We start from the raw sequence: 21296 nt of genomic DNA on the forward strand, positions 1-21296 counted from the left end.
AATTCATCACAGCCTCAACAAATGCAATTTCCACCATATTTAAAATAATGTGTTTTAATTTGGTTTGATAACATTATGCCGTTGAAATGAAATAATTGACTCCTTTAGGAGGCTAATCTCATAGCTAGCATTTTATGCATAATAAATTTGAATAAAGTGAAAAATGCACAGCGACAACATTATTAGAAATTATGCAAAATAACAACAATCAACAATCAAATCCACATATTTCATATAAACCTGCTCTTCACTGACACATCTCTTTAAATAAATAAATAAATATTATTTAAGCTTATTTCACTATGTTTATGTTTTAAACTATATAAAATTCTATATTATTTTAAATCAATGATTCATAATTTTCTATAGGATTTTTTTTTTTCTATTATGATTGCAAATCTGTGTCTAGGTTCAAGGGTAAAGCAATTAAAACTGAATAAATTGATACATAAATCTAATTTTAAAAGGAGCCAAAATAAATGATGAAGGCATGACAAAAAGTTCCCAGTTCGAATGTGTTCTTCATATACCAAAAATAAGTTGAAATCTATTAGTTTTAACCTCTGGGACATTAAAGTTCCTGTAATTGAAGAAACATCCTTATATGTTAATTTAGAGAATGAGAGGAGAGGGGAAGAGAGAGCGTAAGAGGGAAAATAAAAAGCGGCAGGGGTGTTATATGTTTGTTTTCGGGCTGCTGGGAGTCTTGATTTAGTCTGTGCTCTCTGGAGTGGCTCCTCTCCTTTGTGCGGCCCCATTCAGCTCTGCTCACCCAATCATGGCTGAACGGCTAATTGCCTGGCTGGCACACTTGTACACACACACACACACACACACACAGCCTCTGCTTGGATCTCTTACACAGCCAGTGACCCTGAAAACCAGCCAACCCACCCCACACGCGCCACACGAGAGAGGGGGAGAAAAGCAAGAAAAGAAAGAAACTAAGGGAAGTTTTTATAGGTGCCCTCCAGAACAAACGCTCCGGCTAGTCTTGCATGGTCCAAAAAGAGTGTCGGGTGTCAAGGTTACCTGGCAAAGCCGACCCCTCGGCTGACCCCGTTGGCGTCTCGGAGTATCCGTGTGGAGATAACATGTCCGAAGGGCTTCAGCATGTTCTCCAGCTCTTGTTCATCCATTGAAACCGGGAGGTTCGAGATATACAGGTTAGTGGGGTCCTGCTCCTGTTGCTGTGAGAGAACACACACAGTCGAACATCAGAAATGTCAATCATCATGTAGTCACACATATTTAGACTTCAAATGATCTGTATAATCTCTGTTTGCAAAAAAACACCCATTTAGATGGGACATGGCCTTCTGAGTGATATAGAAACTGACCAGGAGTGTGCAAGACTCACAGCCAGGTGAGGATACCTTGTTTACAAAGAGTCTCAGACAAAACTTTCTGAGATTACAACCGTCTTAGGGGTATTTTGGTCTGATCTTCCATGCTGCTTTTGCGATTGGCAACATGAGAAACCCAGGATGGACAGGAGACTGAAAGAGTGAGTTGTTAAAGTTGAAAGCTGTGTAAATGAAGACTACCAAATACTGGAGGGCCTTAGCTTGGTACATCTCTACCTGTCTCTCATTCACGCACTGGTGGAATCCATTGTTGTGTTAATGGTGTCTTCTAGAGACACTGTGAGGCTGGCTAATGGGGGTCTGAGAGCATAGCGCACACGATACAGACACTGTATGCTGGTTGTTGAAGGGGTTTAGATGTGTGTGTGCAAAGACCAAAATGAGCAGCATTATAGCACTGCACACTAAGAGAATATACTGCATCTGTCTCTTTGAAGCCCAGGTTAAAATACACAGAGGAAAAGCATACACTGTAAAGCAAAAAAATGTTTCATGTTTGTTTTCTACAACGACAATTTTAATTTTTATAAATGTTTATATTTTTATAAAATCTCAAATAATGTTTGATAGCATTATGTGGTGGAAATGGCATTCAAAACATTTCTGGAACAAAACTGGAAACTTTTGCAAAGAAAAACTTCACACCAAATTTTTGCATAAATTTACTAAATTAAAGCTTGAAATAAAAATGTAATGTCTTAAATTTGATCACAAACTTGTAAAACGTTTGATATTTCAATACACGTTGATATAATTTTAAGTATTATATTATTTGATATAAGGATATTTTAGACAGCACATTATGAATCAAAAGTGATCTATTTCAAATAAATGCAATTCTTTTAATACAGTAAGCATTTTGTTTATTACAGTTCTTTTAATACAGTACAATAAGTGCAATTCTTAGCACAGTTTGTACAAAAATATTAAGCAGTTTTAACTGGTTTTAACACTGATAATAATAAGCATTTTTGGGGCACCAAATCTGCAAATTCGAATGCTTTCTGAAGGATCATGTGACACTAAAGACTGGTTCAGCTTTTCCATCACAGGAATAAATTACATTCTGAAATATATTAAAATAGAAATCAATAAATAAGTAATTTGTCATTATTAGCTAATATGCATTTAATTAAACAAGCAAACATTCTATGAATAAGACATTTTTAAAGGTGTACTATCCACTGCATCGGCTGGGCTTTGAATTTCTAACAGAAACAGAGTGAGAGAAATAGAAGTGAAAACTGAAAGTGTTGGTGGGCTAGCTGAGAATGATGGCGACCTGCTGGTGAGTAACGGAATTATCTGACAAGTGTGCGTGTGTGCAAATATACCATTTGTGATGTGTGAGGCCTGACCCTGCAGGAGACCATCACTCTTTTATTAAGTGAAAGTGATTAAAAGTGTAGCTGCTTTATGATATCTCCTCACACACCAGATGTTCTCTACGCTCTCATTCACTGGCTGAGATCCAAACGGGTTATTGAACACCCCACGCAGGGCAATTCAAGTGGCAAAATCATCAAACGCTGTTTGTAAGGATGTTCTTAAAGCTGCTTAAAATGACAGCTATATAAAACTGGCTTTAAATTAATTATTTAAAAAATAAGAAGAAATAATAAAATATTTAATCATAAAAAAGTTTAAACAAACAACAGCATATAAAGCCCTATTCAGAAGGTAATTGCTTCTCAGGGTGACATCCATAAAAGAACAATTTGTAAGGCTCCTCTGTGATAAAACTCATGCATTTGGATGACTATCATGCAGGGGACAGGTACAGAAACATTTGCAGGTATTTGTATGAAAGCGCACACTTGTGTTTTTAACATGTAGATAGACTTGAAATCAATAACCTGTGATGCAAACGTTCTGGTTCAATTTCTTTCTTCCTTTTTGAAAATTAACACTTTTATACAGTAAAGATGCATTAAATTGATCAAAAGTGAACTTTCTGTTCATCAACCAATCTTGAAAAAGAAAAAATTTAAGCAACTGTTTTATACCTGTTACATTTGTAATGAAAATGTTCCTTGACCAAATCAGCATATTAGAATGATTTCTGAAGGATCGTGTGACACTGAAGACTGGAGTAATTATGCTCAAAATGTAGCTTTGCATCACAGGAATGAATTAATTTAAAACAAAATAGTTATTTTAAATAGTAACAGTATTTCACAATATTACTGTTTTTACTGTATCTGCAGTACTTGAGACAGTTTTTTGAGACATACCCCAAACTCTCCATTAAAATGTAAAAAACAAAAAGCAAAAAAACACCTACGAATATTAAAATGACAAAACTTTGGAATCAGCCTATAATTTTCTCCTGGGAAAAAAAAAATATTGACATTTCCATTTCAATTGTCAATAAAATGACAGAGTAACACCAGTACATGTTGAAATGACCTCACATCTCTATGTAAAGCACTTACAGTTTAATTAAGGTTTCTAAATTAAATTCTAAAAACAAGTTTAATCTGGAAATCCCTTCAGTGCCGCCACTTTAAAGGGGCTGCCCGCTTCCCAGAGGCCGAGGGGTTAACATTTCAGTTTGGACTCCACCCTCATTCTCAATCTGAAACATCTATTTAATTGTATTAGAGAGCCGAAGCCTCAGAAATACAAAAGAATAAGAGCTCAGTGAAAATATCTCATAAATGTGTCACTCTCGTCAAAGTTGAGAGCTAGGAAAGACTGACAGGCAGGGGGATTACGTTTGTGATGTGGATGGGAAAACACATTTGGAATCTCAATATAAAGACGAGGGGCTGATTTTCTAAAGGACGGACGTGGTGAGATGTATGAATGATTTATGAATATGAAATGAAAACACCAGCCCTTCCTTCGGGCCCCTGAACAAGACTGAAAACAGAGTTGGGTGTGTGTGTGATATATACCTTGAAGTATCAGTATGCTTCCAAAATGATTCAGTGTGGAGGACAAGGCCATGTTTTTGTTCCTCGGGTTGTGTTTTGAAACGTTAGATGAACATATGAATGAACATATGTCATAACCTGAGGACACAATGTCTCCAGTGCTTTTTTTCTCTCTATGTAAGCTCTTATGCCTTTCACCTTACAGTATATGAAAAGTGGTTTGTCTAGGCCATGGAGAAGAGGGCAACTGAATTGATCAAATTATGCTCTTTAGAGTCTGCCTTTGAAATCCAAAATGAGACCATTTACTGGTTGTGGATGATGGGCAACAACAAATTAAAGATTTGATTTCAAAAACAGTATCATAGCTATTAAACTATTTCTTGTTATGATTTTAAATCTGTATTTAACCTCAGAATGATTTTAAAGTAAGTCTGATTTTGTGGTGGCTGTGTTTCAAAGGGGACATCGGATGCCCATTTTCCATAAGTTGGTATGATTCTTTAGGGTATTCTTGAAACGGTCTCAGTGGTCACGTAAAACACCCTTTTTACCTTGACAAAAACAGCTCTGTTCACAGCGTCTCGTTTCGGTGCATATCTCTTTACATGCTAATGAGCTCTGCTCACCCCGCCCCTCTCTTCTGTGGAAGAGCAAACGCGATTCGCAAATAATCATAAAAAATAAAAAGTTAAACTTACTTCTTCTGGAGGAGCAGCTGGATCATGAACACCCATTGTTCATGATCCAGCTGCTCCTCCAGAAGAAGTAAGTTTAACTTTCCATCCTTGAGTTTTAACTTTTTAACAAAACCTGCCTTGAATTGTCCCTCATTGAATGAATGAATGAATGAATGATGCATTTATATAGCGCTTTATTGTGTATTGCTGTACACCCAAAGCGCTTTACAATCATTCAGAAAGCATGATTTGCGCAGCCAGACATAAACGAATTTAGTGAAAGTGACGTGTGGCCAAGTATGGTAACCCTTACTCGGAATTTGTGCTCTGCGTTTAGCCTATCCAAGTGCACACACACAGCAGTGAACACACACACACACACACACACCGTAAACACACACCCGGCGCAGTGGGTAGCATATATTGCTGTGGCGCCCGGGGAACAATTGGGGGTTTGGTGCCTTGCTCAAGGGTCTCACCTCAGTCATGGTATTGAAAAAAAAAAAATTCATCATTGTAGGGTGGTTGTGTCCACACACTGCTAAGACACATTTATATGCAAATGAAGATATTTTACATCCAATGTCTCCTTTAAAATTTTAATATTATAATCTTAATTCAAGTGATGAAGGATTTCGAAGTCTGACAGTTATCAGTGTTGAGTACTACTGTAAGGTTGAAAACATTAGAAATTTAGAAAAGCAATCAGAAAGTAATCAAATGTAATCAGTTACATTACTTTAATAAAGTAATTGAAAAGTTACACAACTTATTACATTTTAAGTAGGGTAACTTGTAATCTGTAGTAACCTTCCCAACACTTCTGGTGTGTACTATAAGTATTTGATTCACTCTAATGAGTCAAATCACAGACCTAGTTCTCCGTTTCTAGCACTTATGTTTAGGCATCATAATGATTTCATTGTTATTTAAAAAAAGTGTGTGTATAAACACACACACAAATAAAAACAATATATATATATATATATATATATAGTGACAATTTATATATTTATTATTATTATTTATAAATATTTATAAATGTATTATGTATAAACTACATTATTATTATTTTGTACTAGTTTTATAATATATACAAATATATAATGTTTTTTATTTTTATTATATGAAAATATACATTTATATTTTTATTATTATCATTTATAAATTATGTTATTATTTTAATTTATTTATTTTTATATAAAACCTGTTCTGAATAAGACCCAGTTCTCAGTTTCTGGCTATGTTTAGGCATCGTGTAAAGGCATCATTTCAAGAGAGGGAATAAGATGGAAATTGATCACCTGGCTGGTTTAGTGACGAATGACTCTTTATATGGCCCCATGGTGTTAATCGAAAGATGGTATCGATTTTATCATTCGTTTTTAAACAACCGTCATTGTAACATCCTAATGGTTCTTCTAGGCCTTATATTCTTTCCCAACCCTCCCTTTGGCCTTCGCTGGCAGAGCTCCAACTAGAGCACTCTGTCCCTATGGGCTAATCAGCTGAGCACAGGCCCGTTGGCTGGGCTGTTAGTTCTGGTTGTAATGCAGGCGGTGGGAATGTGTGTGCGCTTCCCAGCCCTGTTTAATCTCTCCTCTCTGGAATGCTGAAACTCTGAAGTGCTGCTTCAGCAACACGGACCATTCCAAGCACAGAAATATTGAGAGTAGAGCATCAACAGCACGGGGAACCTTGGACACCTGTCTCAGATGTACTATAGACAGTCCAGGCAGATGTATTAGTTTGCATGAAAGGTTCCGCCCTTGACTTCGCTTCTCCTGCAGATAAAGTTCGTAACGAGACTCCTGGGCTCCAAATGGTTTAGATATTATTAAATATTTATGTTACGTTCATTAAGCATTTAAAAACTATTTATAGGTCCATCAGCGAGAGTGGCATGTTCCTCTGTCAGTAGCTGTGAGAATGTAGCGTGGTCTTTTTTCGATGAGCTCCTGTTAGAGAGAATTAAACAGAGCGTGCTGACTGCTTCGTGACGTTTTGAGCGGGGCCAGAGCTGTCCGAAAGGAGACACAGAGGTCTAGGTGAGATGTGGATTGGTATGACATTCACAGATGCTTGCTGAAATCCCCATCGCTCAGTTCTGGGAAAGACGGCAACGGACAGAACGAACAATAGCGTTCGTACATCTTTCACTACAAAACTGCCCTACACCACATGCACCACAAAAGCCAGCATGTCAAATGACGGCCACCCTACAGCAACCTACTCTCTATTCTCTGACCAATCAGAGTAATTTGCAGGCCTGAGTGACAGGCTTCTGTCACCATTGGGTGGCTAACAGGGCTGGTAAAAGATGAAACCTCACTAATGCTATAGATTGCCACTAAATTGATGCCTGCAGTCTTAATTGGAGTTGCCATCAACAGCTGTTGCAATTTAGAGTTAATCACCGCATCAGGGCTGCTGCTCCTCATTTTAAGAGGATGGAGAGAAAAAAAAATGGGCAGCGATAATTGCATCTGCAAGTGGAAATTATGAGTTTTTACCAGAAGAAGAGACAAGAGCGGATTTTAAGTGGGCACATCCTTCAACATGCATAGATATGGATTAAAAAAAGCATGTGTGTGCGCCAGGTGAGGTCTTATTGTTCCTGAAGGTGCAAAGGTGCTGAGACTGTCAGTGTCTTCAGTGCAAACGCAGCTGAATCCCAAAATGGAAAACGCAAGTCTCCTCTAGCATCGTAGTCGCTGCGGTGGGATATCACACTTTCCAGCCTTGTTATTCTCCGTCTCCTGCTGTTTTTCTGGCAGGGTTTTTTTTTTTATTCCCTCACTCTCAAAGGTCTCTCCACAGCTAAATGACCACCATAAAGATTAGCAGTCCATGACCTGAAAACATGTGTATGACTCAATGTCGGTACAATCATCCACAATATAGTACTTCAAGCGCCGTTTTAAACCCTAGTGAGCTGCCTACTGCCTATATAGACAGCTGCCTTATAAGGCAGCAGTCTAAATGAAACTGAAGCCTTATAAGTGATTTGGAACGCTCTAAATAGGCAACATCTGTTAGAAAATAGCACTTCATAAGCGGAGTGCACAGAAAACTCAATGCAGTAAGAGGAATGGTGCAATAATCTGAAAAGCATAATTATATTAATCAAAAATTTGTCAGTTTTATACATGCTCTATAAACTAGTCAGGATAAAACGGTCATTTTTATGGATTCATTTCTGTATTAAATGAGTAAAAATAATCAATTTATTTTGCTTTGTCTGCCATATTGGATATTTTTCCTGGGCTCATTGCAATGCATTTTGGGATTGATTTAATCACATACTGACTTACTGTGGCGGAAACAAAAAAGGTATGTCCCATTTTGCACACTTCTGCACTTTTGATGCCATTTGGACTTAGTTCACACTGTGTCTTAACGTCTTAATGCTCAGATTTTTTTGCGCTGTTGTTCACATTGTCATTTAAATGAGACTGCTATCAGTCTCATGTGTGAACCGTATACGGCCCTGAAGTGACCCGCATGCGCAGAAGAAGACGTGACGTCAGATGCAGCGCAAGGTGTTTGTGGAAATAAAAATGGATCCTGCTCGTGTTGGCGTGTGTTTAGCAATTTTTAAGTTAATGTGCAATCGGAGCCTAAATAATGAAGTCTGCCATTGTGATTTTAATTTTCCCGCCTCCTCCAGCGCAGAATTGTGACGTCTGTCACATTTCAATGCCGTAAAAATCGCATGAAATGCGACATGGCTCAAGTCTCATTGCAAAATATAGGATATGTTTCCGATTTAGGACCACATAAGAAAGTGGCCTGGGGCTGATTTGAAAAAAATGGATTTGTGCTGTTCAGACTGTCATAAGAAAATTAGATATGGGTCACATTTGGGCAAAAAAATTTGGGCCGAATTTGGGCCACTTTAGCCTGCAGTGTAAACTAAACCTTTGAAGGGGCTAAATGTGCTAAAGCTAGCGCCAGCCACAGTTATTATTGTTAAAACTATTAAACACATATTTCTTAACTGAAATAAAGCTGAAATAAAACTATTATATGAAAATCTTTAAAAAAAAAGAAACATATAAATGTTTCTTTATCAACTATAAGAAAGTTTATTTAAAAAAAAAATACGAACTGGAAATAAACACTAAAACTGAAATAAAAATAAATTAAACCTAAATGGTATTACTTAAAAAATAAAAATGACAAAAGCACAAAAATAAATTTCTAAAAATTAAACTAAAATGAAATAAATGCTATTATTTAACCATAAAAAAAAATAAAATTGTATAACAAAATTACAAAATTAAAAAAGTGAAAATATAAAATGATTCCAAATTTGAAATGATTGAATACTATAATATTATAGAAATACAACAAATAAATTTAAAACATTATTTCTTTCAACTGGAAAACAGCAAGTGCTTCCATGTAGTAAAAATAAAACAGTTAACATACTATATAGGCTAGAACAGTACGTCGTTTCAAACACAGTGAAGATATCTTATAAGGCAGCATAATTAAGTTCCCTACCTACCAGAACAGACTTTGCGTCAGGAATGCGCCTACGGTGCCCTAAAAAGCTTCTTAGGTTTAGGAACAGAGCGGCAGTCTGTCTTTCACACATACACACACTGCGGCTCAGGAGCTCGTGGCTCTCCTCCCCGTGGCACCCATCCATCACTCTCATTTTTCAACAATGTTTACTGGTAGCCAAATGAATTTATGATGCATTACCTTGTTAAAGAGGCCCAACCAGAGGGGCCACATTTGTTGTTTGTGTGACTCACTGTGTATTTGTGTGATGAATTTGTGCATGTAATTTGGTGTATAATGTTTATAAAAGATTAGGTGTGTTGTGCTCCGTGCATGTTTGTGTGTTTAACCTGCGTCACAAAAATTGGTTAACAATTCAAAAGGGTTGTGTGTGTGCGTCTTTAGCGATGCATTTAGTCTGGAGTAATCCATCACAGAGCTATAGCAGCCGATCCAGAGCAGTGCTGTCTGTCATGAGGTAGAGCAGTGAATTATGGGTAGCACCAAACACAGGCTGCCAGCAAAGCTTGAATCAATCTCAAAGAACTCAATCTCGAAAAAACAAAACAAAACCAAAACAAAGAGAAAGAACAGTCAAACCAGCAAGATACAACGTCAGATATTTGGTGTCTTTGTAACCATATGGTTTAGTGTCTGACTGGACAGCGATGTTAAACGCTCTGTTCAAAAAACCCGTGAGCTGCCTCTGTAAGCAGTGTTTTAACACATCAAAGGAGCAATCCTGATGTGAAGGGCATTTCAAAACGTAAGCTAATTTTTCTTAGCTTTTGTCCTGTCTCTTGTTTTCGCCAAAGTCATCATCTCAGGTATCCTTTGCAGAGAATGCCATCTCAGAATGCACTCCAATGAGCAACAATACGGATAATAAAACAGGACAAATTGCTTTAAATAAAAGCAAAAAAATTATAATAAAAATTATTTAAAAAATCTATTAATTTAATACTGAAAAGTACAATTTATTTACAAAAAAATACTATGGAAGTCAATGGCAACCAGCAAATGTCTGATTACAAACATTCTTCAAAATATCTTCTTTTGTGTTCAACAGAAACAAAATAAATGTATACAGGTTTGGAACAACATGAGGGTGAGTGAATGATGACAGCATTTTTAGGTAAGCTATCCCTTAAATAATTTAAGTCATTTTAACAAGATTAAATAAATTGACATCATATTTAATATATTCATATATTAATAGCCATAATACCCCCCCCCCCCACACACACACATTATTTTTAATAATTAATGATTATAATAAAATAAACATAAATACAAATTTAAAATAAATTAATTACAAACCAAAGGCTATAATCTATTGCCATTTATTATAATTATTATGATTTTATTCTTATTCTTTCAACCTTAATAATTAAATAATGTAATTTCATTTAAGTTAGGATGCTGCTGTAGAAGGCAGCTGCTTGTGTAGGCAGTAAAGGCTCACTAGGTTTTGGAACAGACTTCAGGTCTGAAACCCCTGATATAAAATGGTAAGAAAGAACAGATTTGAATGCGGGGTGGCTATTTTATGAGCTACCAGCAAGAAGTGGTTCTACATAACGCGCATATGACTATGTTTGACCCTATACTGAACCGCAGCATGGATAAGGCTCAGCATTAAAAATATGCCCTAAATGTTTCCAGAAAAATAAAAAAAGAGAGTAGTAGAGATAGAGGGGAGAGCGAGAACAGGCAGAAATCATTCTGACAGCTCTGGGTGAGGGACTGCATCAGAAAGCGGCTTTAGCAGCGGCATCTTGGCGAACAGATGTGGGAACATTTAAAAAACGAGACCCTGGGAACCCGTTTATTTGATGTATTACTGGGACACCGGCAAGAAAAAAAGCAATGCTTGTTCAGGAGAACTAAATGAAATGATTTCCTAAAGCGAATCATAGGTTTTTCTTACAGAAAGGATTATTTTTGGGAATTGTGCTATTGAGATTTTTCTATTTTCTCAGTTTCTGACTGTGAAAGTCTCCAGAGCCACTGTGAAAAAAACATACGGGATTGTGTGTGTGTGTGGAAATGCCCCCCCCCCACACACACAAGGATAGTAAAACCTGAAAATCACCAACAGCAGCTAATGGCCCCCGCGAGGAAAGCAGCTTAATAAACATACTAAATAATGTCTTAATGAAAATCTAAAAATGCAAAAAGAATAGGATGCAGGTAGATGCTAACCTGTAGAAAGTAGAATTATCTCTGAATAAACAATAGACAATAGAATAGTGGTACTGTCGTGAAGTCTGACGTGGAAGAGAAGAAAGTTTTGAATAAATTATTTTTGTATTTTTTCCCCTGTTATTTTTGTAAAATTAAGATTAAACCATTGATGTCACGTGGACTATTTTATCAATGTTCTTACTACATTTCTAGGCATTGAACGTGTCAGTTTCTTTGCTGTCTATGCGAAAGCTCTCGGATTTAATCAAAAATATCTTCATTTGTCTTCCAAAGATGGACGAAGGTCTTATGAGTTTGGAACGACATTAAAGTAAGTCATTAATGACAGCATTTTCATTTTTGGGTGAACTATTCCTTTAAAATAATGCAACTACAGTATGTCATTGATATCTGATTCATACCCAATAAAATAAATATATAAATAAAAATAAATAAAATAAAGTGTTTATTAATTATTTATATTATAAAATACTCAAATAATGTTAGATAGATAGATAGATATTAATAAATTGCAATAAAATACAATATTATTAATACAACTGTTCTTATTGATGATGAACTTTTTTTTTTTTATTTCACCCTCACTTCTCCCATGTGTGGTGCCGGGTTCCACTCTGATCTCATACTGTCTCATGTGGCTTTGAAATTACTACACATGACATCACAAGCTCATAATACGATATTATTTCCTATCCCAGCATCCCAAAAAGTTGCCAAAAAGCGAAACGGTGTCTTTAAAGGTTTTGTTATGGTTGTTGTGAGCTCATACAGCTAGTGAACCTGTCACCACTGCTCTGACTCACAACTTCTACTACACATACTCACGACATCCCAAACACCCCCCTCCTCCTCGTCTCTGGGCTGTGATCAAGTCTAATGGAAGTCAGCTGGGTCTGGATGTAATTGGGCAGGAATGCAGACTGGGCCGTGAGGCGACAGGACTTTTCCACACCACATCAGCTGGTGGGAGGAGTGGAAGAGGCAGCCTGGCTCGGACCGGGGCAAGGAGGGCGTCTGCTGGGGAACCGCACTCTCTGCGGACCCTTCTTATCCGATCCGTGACTGAAACAACATGAGAGAAGCATCTGGCCGGACGCCTTGTTCCAAGCATGCTTCGCAAATAACGTAAAGCCTTGGCGAACTCTGTTCAAGTTATAGATAGTGTAACAGTGACTGAATTGCCTTTGGCACTTCGAAATAAAGGTCAGCAGCCTCTGAAGAGCTATTCAGATCACAGAACCGACAGAAACCAAGCAATTATGAGAACAGTTCTCACATTCAGAGAAAGCTACACTGTAAAAACCCTATTTCAAGTATAGTCTTGGCTGCTAGGTGCCATACTTATGTTTTTATAGTAGTACAATATATCCCAATTAAATGGCGACTGCATACAGTGTCTGGAACATATGCCAGCAAAATTTTTTTTTTAAATGCAACTGGTCTCAGATCAGCCTTAAATGATTCTAATTACACAAAGATTGACTCAAGTCAATTTCCCAGTGTTCTCCCTGTGATCGACAGAGTAACAGAGCGCCAAATCCCTTGAGCCCCACACCTTTAGAGGCTTAGTAAATGAGCGGCTGATTTTATCTGTAAATGTAATACAGCAGGAAGCAAAGGCTCTTAAAGTGAAGGCGCGTGGCTAAGCAAAACAGGAACGTACACCTGAGGATGTGTTAGTGTCGGATGCAATGTGATGTGATGCGATTCAGTATTTTTACTGCAATTGTATGTACACCAATTCATAAGTTTTTTAAAATGAACTGAACTGAACTTGTCAACTTTATCCAGCAATTAAGTCAACTTTGTCAAACTGTTGAGTTTTAAAGACCAAAAAATAAAAACACAACTCTGTTACTACATAACACTCCACTACAAAAAACTCTAAAATAGTGACACAAAAATTGGCATACAATTTCAGACCACATTAGCATGGTTTTAGAATATTTAAATAATTGAATCAAATTTTTACATAAATTGTAAGACGAAAATAATCTAATATATATATTTATTAGGTACACCTTGCTAGTTCCGGGTTGGACCCCCTTTTGCCTTCAAAACTGCCTTAATTATTCGTGGCATAGATTCAACAAGGTGTTGGAAACATTCCTCAGAGATTTAGGTCCATATTGACATGATAGCATCACTCAGTTGCTGCAGATTTGTCGGCTGCACATCCATGATGCCAATCTCCCGTTCCACCACATCCCAAAGGTGCTCTATTGGATTGAGATCTGGTGACTGTGGAGGCCATTTGAGTACAGTGAACTCATTGTCATGTTCAAGAAACCAGTCTGAGATGATTTGAGCTTTGTGACATGGTGCATTATCCTGCTGGAAGTAGTCATCAGAAGATGGGTACACTGTAGTCATAAAGGGATGGACATGGTCAGCAACAATACTCAGGTAGGCTGTGGCGTTGAAACGATGCTCAATTGGTACTAAGGGGCCCAAAGTGTGCCAAGAACTTATTCCCCACACCATTACACCACCACCACCAGCCTGAACCGTTGAGACAAGGCAGGATCCATGCTTTCATGTTCTTTACGCCAAATTCTGACCCTACCATCTGAATATCGCAGCAGAAATCGAGACTCATCAGACCAGGCAACGTTTTTCCAATCTTCTTTTGTCCAATTTTGGTGAGCTTGTGCGAATTGTAGCCTCCCTGTTCTTAGCTGACAGGAGCGGCACCCAGTGTGGTCTTCTGCTGCTGTAGTCCATCTGCTTCAGGGTTCGACGTGTTGTGCGTTCAGAGATGGTATTCTGCATACCTTGGTTGTAACGAGTGGTTATTTGAGTTACTGTTGCCTTTCTATCATCTCTAACCAGTCTGCCCATTCTTCTCTAACCTCTGATGTCAACAAGGCATTTTTATCCACACAACTGCCGCTCACTGGATATTCTCTGTAAACCCTAGAGATGGTTGTGCATGAAAATCCCAGTAGATCAGCAGTTTTTGAAATACTCAGACCAGCCCGTCTGGCACAAACAACCATTCCACGTTCGTCACTTAAATCCCCTTTCTTCCCCGTTCTGATGCTCGGTTTGAACTTCAGCAAGTCGTCTTCACCACATCTAGATGCCTAAATGCATTGAGTTGCTACCTTGTGATTGGCTGATTAGCAATTTGTGTTACCAAGCAATTGAACAGATGCACCTAATAAAGTGGCCGGTGAGTGTATATATATATATATTCATAAATAGTAAATACTAGTAAATATCTTGATGTCAATGAAGCACCTTCATTCACTGACCATTTGTTAAAAAAATAGTACCTACTTTTTTAGAAAGGGCCATATATTCCAGCAGGATGGAGGACAAAAGGCCCCTTCAACATCAATTATTATTGTCAAATAAATATTCCAGCAGGATGGAGGACAAAAGGCCCCTTCAACATCAATTATTATTGTCAAATAAAGTTTTTGAAAAACATCAATATATGAAAAATTATTTTCTCTTTGTTCTTCATTTCTAAACTCAAACGTACACAAATCCACTTAAAAGTTGCAGAATTACAGTTCTGTAATTGAAAAGAAAAAGTAATTTTCCTTTAATCTCAGGTAAAGTTTGTAAATCGTTGCTAACTCGCCAACAGCACAAGGGACTTTCAGGGAAAGAAAGGGCCACTCGAGCGGCGAGCCTGACACCTGGACACAAGCCGAGACTCTGCTTGCCCGGGACGTTAAATGATTCATGCTGTCTAGGTAAAAGAGGAGAGCTGTCTCTATCTCGGGGTCTCTGGCACTGCCAGCATCTGCAGGTAGCCTTGTTATGCTAATGTCTTGGGAGGCTCTTTGAAGCCTCAATCATCTCCAAGATGGCTGATGAGAGAACCTTTTTATGCCTGTCCAGAGGGACTCATTAGTGGAGAGATGGTGGGGGGGTGGCTGGCACCCTGAAAGGGAGGGAGGGAAGGAGTAAGCGAGCGAACGAGCAAGGACTCAGAAAGAACAGCGGAGATCACTTCACGCGGACAGATTGCTATCATACGACATACTGGCACGTATACAGACCGAGTTGAAGATGTCTGTTCTCAGCGGACCGCCGATGCTCTCGTGATGTGGGGCCAAGAATAAGATGAAATGAGATTCTCAGAGATCGCTCCCTAAAACAGCACCATTAGCACACGCTAGCGGACTAAATGTTGCCAGCCATTGACTGCGTTGTTTGTTCTAGTATTCAATAAGGTCACTTCAGGTGAAGGATTTTTGTAGTCAAACTCAAAGACCCTTGGATCGTGCCGGAGCGCAGAGGATATATTTTCTTTCACTCGCAGGAAGCGAAGTTCTCTGATTGGTCTGCGATTCGGGACTTGGCGAGGGAGGAAAGTGGGGGGAGAAAAAAAAAAACAAAGGGAGAGAGAAAGATCTGTGTGAAATCGCCTCAATCTCTGCTGCTTTAATAAGAAGCCCAGAGCCAAAGGAACACAGCCTCAAGTTCCACTCCATCGCTACACTTAATAACTTCGGCCTCCACCGTGGACGGTGAAAAGAATTCACTATCCTCCTTATTCCTGTCTCTTTCTGTCTCTCTCTTATATAAACACACACATACCCACATGAGCACACTCTCGGTAACTCTGTGTCTTCCAGGGCGCCTGTATTTTTTCATTAAATAAATGCAATAACCAAAGAGTCTGGTGGATTATGACTGAAAAGCACTTTTTGAGATATGAGGGTAAAAATTAATAATGAACGTTTTTTGAGAAGGAAAGAGGGAACGACATGAGTGAGAAAGAACATGATAGAGTGAGGTGGAGAGAAAAAGACAATCGCAGTCAATGCATTTCCAGCCAATGGAGTCTCGAGTCTGCTACGACATCTCTACAGGTTTGGAAGTTACCCGTGAAAAACTCAATAAAAGAGGTGTCGAGTTCGCATCGGACTGCAGACTGTCCCAGAAGACTGTATGGCTTGCTTGTATAAACATCATGCTCTGGATACGGTGGTCTTTTCAAAAGATGTAACTGTGAGATAGTAATTTAGATGTGAAGACCAATGAAACATACATTATGTCTTAAAGTATGGAATATTCCTCACATGTACAATGAATTCTTAAGCTTAAAGCTCATATGGACATATGGATAATAGCATCATTGAGCTTGCACAAGCAATGTCAACAATAGCTACATATGAATAACCATTTATCTGTGTCTGTTCATAACGCTTATTGCATTTAGGTTCCTCTGAATGCAAAACATATTCAGACTCTTGTGAGGAGTAGTTTAAACATCTGTAGGGCTCAGCCATATAAACATCATGCTCTGGGTTGGATGAGATGTGTTCAGAATCACAAAGTACATCACTGTTTACAACACACTACGAAGTTCGGTTGATTTGGAAATGCCTATAACATCTTCAAATACACATAAAAACTGAATCGATTCATTCAGAAACACCAAATAATTTAAGAATGAAACTAGTTACTCTTTAGAAGTCACTGAATCTCTAACATTTCCTTGAATATTCCTTGTGTGTTTAAAAAGCCTATCTACTGCAAATCACACTCAAAACTCACATGACATCCACAAGCTCATATAGCCATATGGATAATGGCGTCATCAAGATTGTTCACTGTTGTTGGCTACATAAGAACGGCCATTTGCCTAGAGGTAAATTCATAAAGTTTATGGCACTTGTGTGTGCTGTTACGCTAGCATATGCAGAACACATCCGGCCTCTGAAAGCCTAGCGATCAGGGCGGGGAGAGGGTTACTGCCCATGGGAGACATTGTTCTGAAGTGCGTCCTGTGGGACGTGAGGGGTTTTCACAAACACAGGGGTGTCCTACCTCTACTTTCTATTCACTACATGTTGCCTTTCATGGGTTCCTGTTAAAATGCCAAGGTCAAGGGTGTCGGTGTGCGTTTTTGTGTGTGTGTGTATGTGTGTGCTGTGTCTCATTAATGACCAGAGAGGTTAAGGGAGAAAAGAATACCTGCCTCCACTCTAGTCTGATCAATTATCCGTCGGGTGATGCTCCGCAAAAAGATAACCTGTTGCCATGGTTATTTCTGTGTGCAAACCGGAAGGATTAACCTCAGCAGAGAGAAAGGGCTCTTACTCTCTCTGTGGCAAGGTGATCAAAGCAGGGGGGGAAGAGAGAGCGTGAGAGAGGAACAGTGAGGGAGAAAGAGAGAGGCCAGTGCAATGTTCTGTCCTTCCATTTAAACTCAAATCTTGTTTGCATGTGATGTTCACACTTTTCTAGAAAATTCAATGCACATTTTATTGTTAGTAAAACTAGAACACGGAAATTTTATCTGGTTCTTTTACTGTGGTATGCTATAAAAGTGCAGTCACATTTTAGGAATATTTTGTTCGGGCAAAAGATTCCCCATGCAGATTTCACAACAGGTTCAAATTGGTCATATGACACACTGACCAAAAGAAAGCTGCTTATTTTGAAATTGACTTTAGTGTGATCTGTACGGTGGCTCAGTAGTGCACAACACAACGAAATCTCCACAACACAATGAAATCGCCACAACACAACAAAACTGCCACAACACAATACATAGGCCTAATTTCATTGTGCTGTGGAGATTTTGTTGTGTTGTGCACTACTTGTTTCTGTTGTGTTGTGCTAATTTTGTTGCATTGCGGTTTGTTTCCACTGTGTTGTACTAATTTTGTTGTGTTTTGGCTTGTTTCCGTTGTGTTGTGCTAATTTTGTTGCATTGCGGTTTGTTTCCTCTGTGTTGTACTAATTTTGTTGTGTTATGACTTGTTTCCATTGTGTTGCAGCTTGTTTCCATTGTTTTGTGCTAAATTTGTTGCGTTGTGCCTTGTTTCCATTGTGTTGTGCTAATTTTGTTGTGTTGTGGCTTGTTTCCATTGTGTCACATATTGTTTTCATTGTGTTAATTTCATTGCATTGTGGCTAATTGCTGTTGTGTTGTGGGTTGTTTCCACTGTGTTGTACTAATTTTGTTGTGTTTTGGCTTGTTTCCATTGTGTTGTGCTAATATTGTTGCATTGTGGTTTGGTTCCACTGTGTTGTGCTAAGTTTGTTTTGTTATGGCTTGTTTCCATTGTGTTATGCTAATTTAGTTGCGTTGCGGCTTGTTTCTGTTGTGTTGTGCTAATTTTGTTGTGTTGTGGCTTATATCCAATTTGTTGTGGTAATTTCGTTGAGTTGCGGTTTGTTTCCACTGTGTTGTGGAGATTTCGTTAACTTAAGGCTCTTTGCAAAAACTTAAACATTTTGGCAAAAGGTCTAAAACTATAATGAAATCAAAAACCCCAAATTCCCAAAGCTAAAAATAAGAAAATCTGTCAGCCAATCATAATAATACTGAATAATAATAATAATGATCATTATTACAACTACTACTATTAAGTAGAGGAGAATACAGACCGAAAATAGCCCCAGCTCACACACCACATTCAGATTATAATTATTTAGCACAAGACCATATCTTGATTTAGAGTTTATTTGTATTTAATAGCTCAGCTCAGCTCAGACAGGCAAGACAGAATGAGAGAATAATAGATAGAATTCAAGAATGATGAAAAGATAGATAGATAGATAGATAGATAGATAGATAGATAGATAGATAGATAGATAGATAGATAGATAGATAGATAGATAGATAGATAGATATTACAGTTTTTTACAATCATTTTTGCACCAATAACAGAACCTTCATGTCATTTTTCAAAACTCTAGATACATAATTCACAACTGAAGATCAAAATGCAATCTTTTTTTGAAAACACTTAACACGTTTTCCAAATGCTTGGATACAATACACATAAACCAAAGATCTTTTGTTCATTGAACTAAAACCACTGGTTCAAAATGACACAGCTTCACATCAAAGTATTACTATTTCAAAATGTAACTCACTTATTACATCTGAATTGAGTGTCTATTCATTTCATTACAATGATCTAACTATCAATTGCTACAACTGATCAAAATGCTACATTACTGTTGCATTACTCTTGAAGCATAGTTTTATGGAAAATTATGAACAACATTACGAAAATGAAGCAACTGAGGACTGAGTATGTTCAGGTATGATCAGTTTCAAGATGCCTGTTGTTGGAAGAATATATATATTTTTTAATTCTATATCAGTGTTATCAGTATTTGTTTTTCCTACAGTAATTGTCTTTTTATAGGGTGATAGAGCTGGAAGCTGATGAAAACGAATCATATTTTTAGATGAGGCAGGCTTTAACCCTGCCAAGAGATGGAGGAGAGGTTGAGAGCCCAGCGGGCCCAGAACGATGTTCTCTGTGGGGCCCGACCACCCCCCACACTGAATGTGATTTTAAGGGGCCCCATAGCAAAATCAGTGCAATGGGCCCAGAATTGCCTAACAACAGCACTGAGAGCAATCATGGTTTCAGGCCCATCCACAGTTTATAACCTTGTATTTACCCCCATACTCCCCTTTCCTTACTGTAACCAGACTGAGGAGTTTTTCTCCACATGGAGGTAGAAGGTTTACAATTAATAGTTTTCAGTCACGTGACCAGCTCGAAGACTTGGAGGGCAAAAGATCCATAGAACTGCAGCACAAGCCTGTCAATTTTCCATCTGTTTCCCAGCCACAAATATTTAGATCACCTCTCAAAAGAATAAAACAAAGGTATTTATGAACAAAATGCAAGTTTTGGCCATTTGCCATCCATATTAAGCACCCGTGGCAATATTTCAATCATAAACAGTGTGACAAAATGTTGTAAAAACACTTAAAGTGCCTTAATATATATTAAAACAGTAATATTAAAATATCAAATTCAGTAATCACCATATTAATGATGCATAGTTTACATAGGCAAGCAGTTGAGGCCGGAATTTGAATGCAGTCAGTGTTTTCCTTCTAATGGTTTTCTATGGGAAGCAATTTAATGTGAAACTTTGCACATTGCGTTTATATTCTGGCTTCATCTTCTTGCCTGTACAAAATATACATCATCAATAAGTTGTCCACTGAATCTCGCCTTTTAATATCTGCGTTTTGCCCGCCAGGTGGGCGTTCCTATAAGGGCGTGACATCACGTGAAAACTATCAATAGGCTCCTCACAAACAAGTCACTCTTCTCCAGGCCATGGATGATGCGTGCAATGACATCACAGGAGGAGAGCAATGTCAGGCCTGGATTTGCCATGCCAGAATTTTTTTTTTCCATAATGAAAACATCCATTATGATGTGGATGAGAACCTGTGGCCAAATCCACAAAACAGGGTTGATAAAAACATAGAAGAGCAGTGAGGAACTGTGACTTTTCTAATCAATTTTTTTCTTATTAAATTTTTTTTTTAACCTGTTGTGAGTTGATTATTTCATCAATAATTTTCAAATGTTTAATGATTCCAGTGTCTGTACTTTTCTCTCTAGTCTATTACAATGATATATGAATTTGCAGAACCATAATGAAAGCTGCATCATGTGTTTTGAACAACTATATTTAATGATTGTACTAACAACTAAACAATGACACAATGGGTAATGTTCCTATGATATTTCATAATAAATGAGTATTTTTAACCAATGCTTCTGCAAATGCAAGGCTTCTTTAAAGATATGAACACAATATGTAAAGTTTTGAACATTGGACAGCTTGTGTTACAAATAATGACGGTTTTGAGTTTTGTGTCTAGAGTTTTGAAAAATGACATGAAGGTTCTG

The 21296-nt window shown here is 37.8% G+C and overlaps 1 protein-coding gene across 1 annotated transcript in view; it reads right to left on the reverse strand.

The window, feature by feature from the left end:
• Nucleotides 1-21296, reverse strand: part of LOC306878460 (RNA-binding motif, single-stranded-interacting protein 3-like) — a 136784-nt gene that overhangs the window by 44228 nt on the left and 71260 nt on the right. Inside the window, exon 5 of the mRNA XM_079430844.1 lies at nt 1033-1190. Coding sequence (XP_079286970.1) covers nt 1033-1190 — 158 coding nt within the window. The remainder of the gene's footprint in view (nt 1-1032; nt 1191-21296) is intronic.

Source organism: Barbus barbus, assembly GCF_936440315.1.
Source record: "Barbus barbus genome assembly, chromosome: 12".
Lineage (NCBI taxonomy): Eukaryota > Metazoa > Chordata > Actinopteri > Cypriniformes > Cyprinidae > Barbus > Barbus barbus.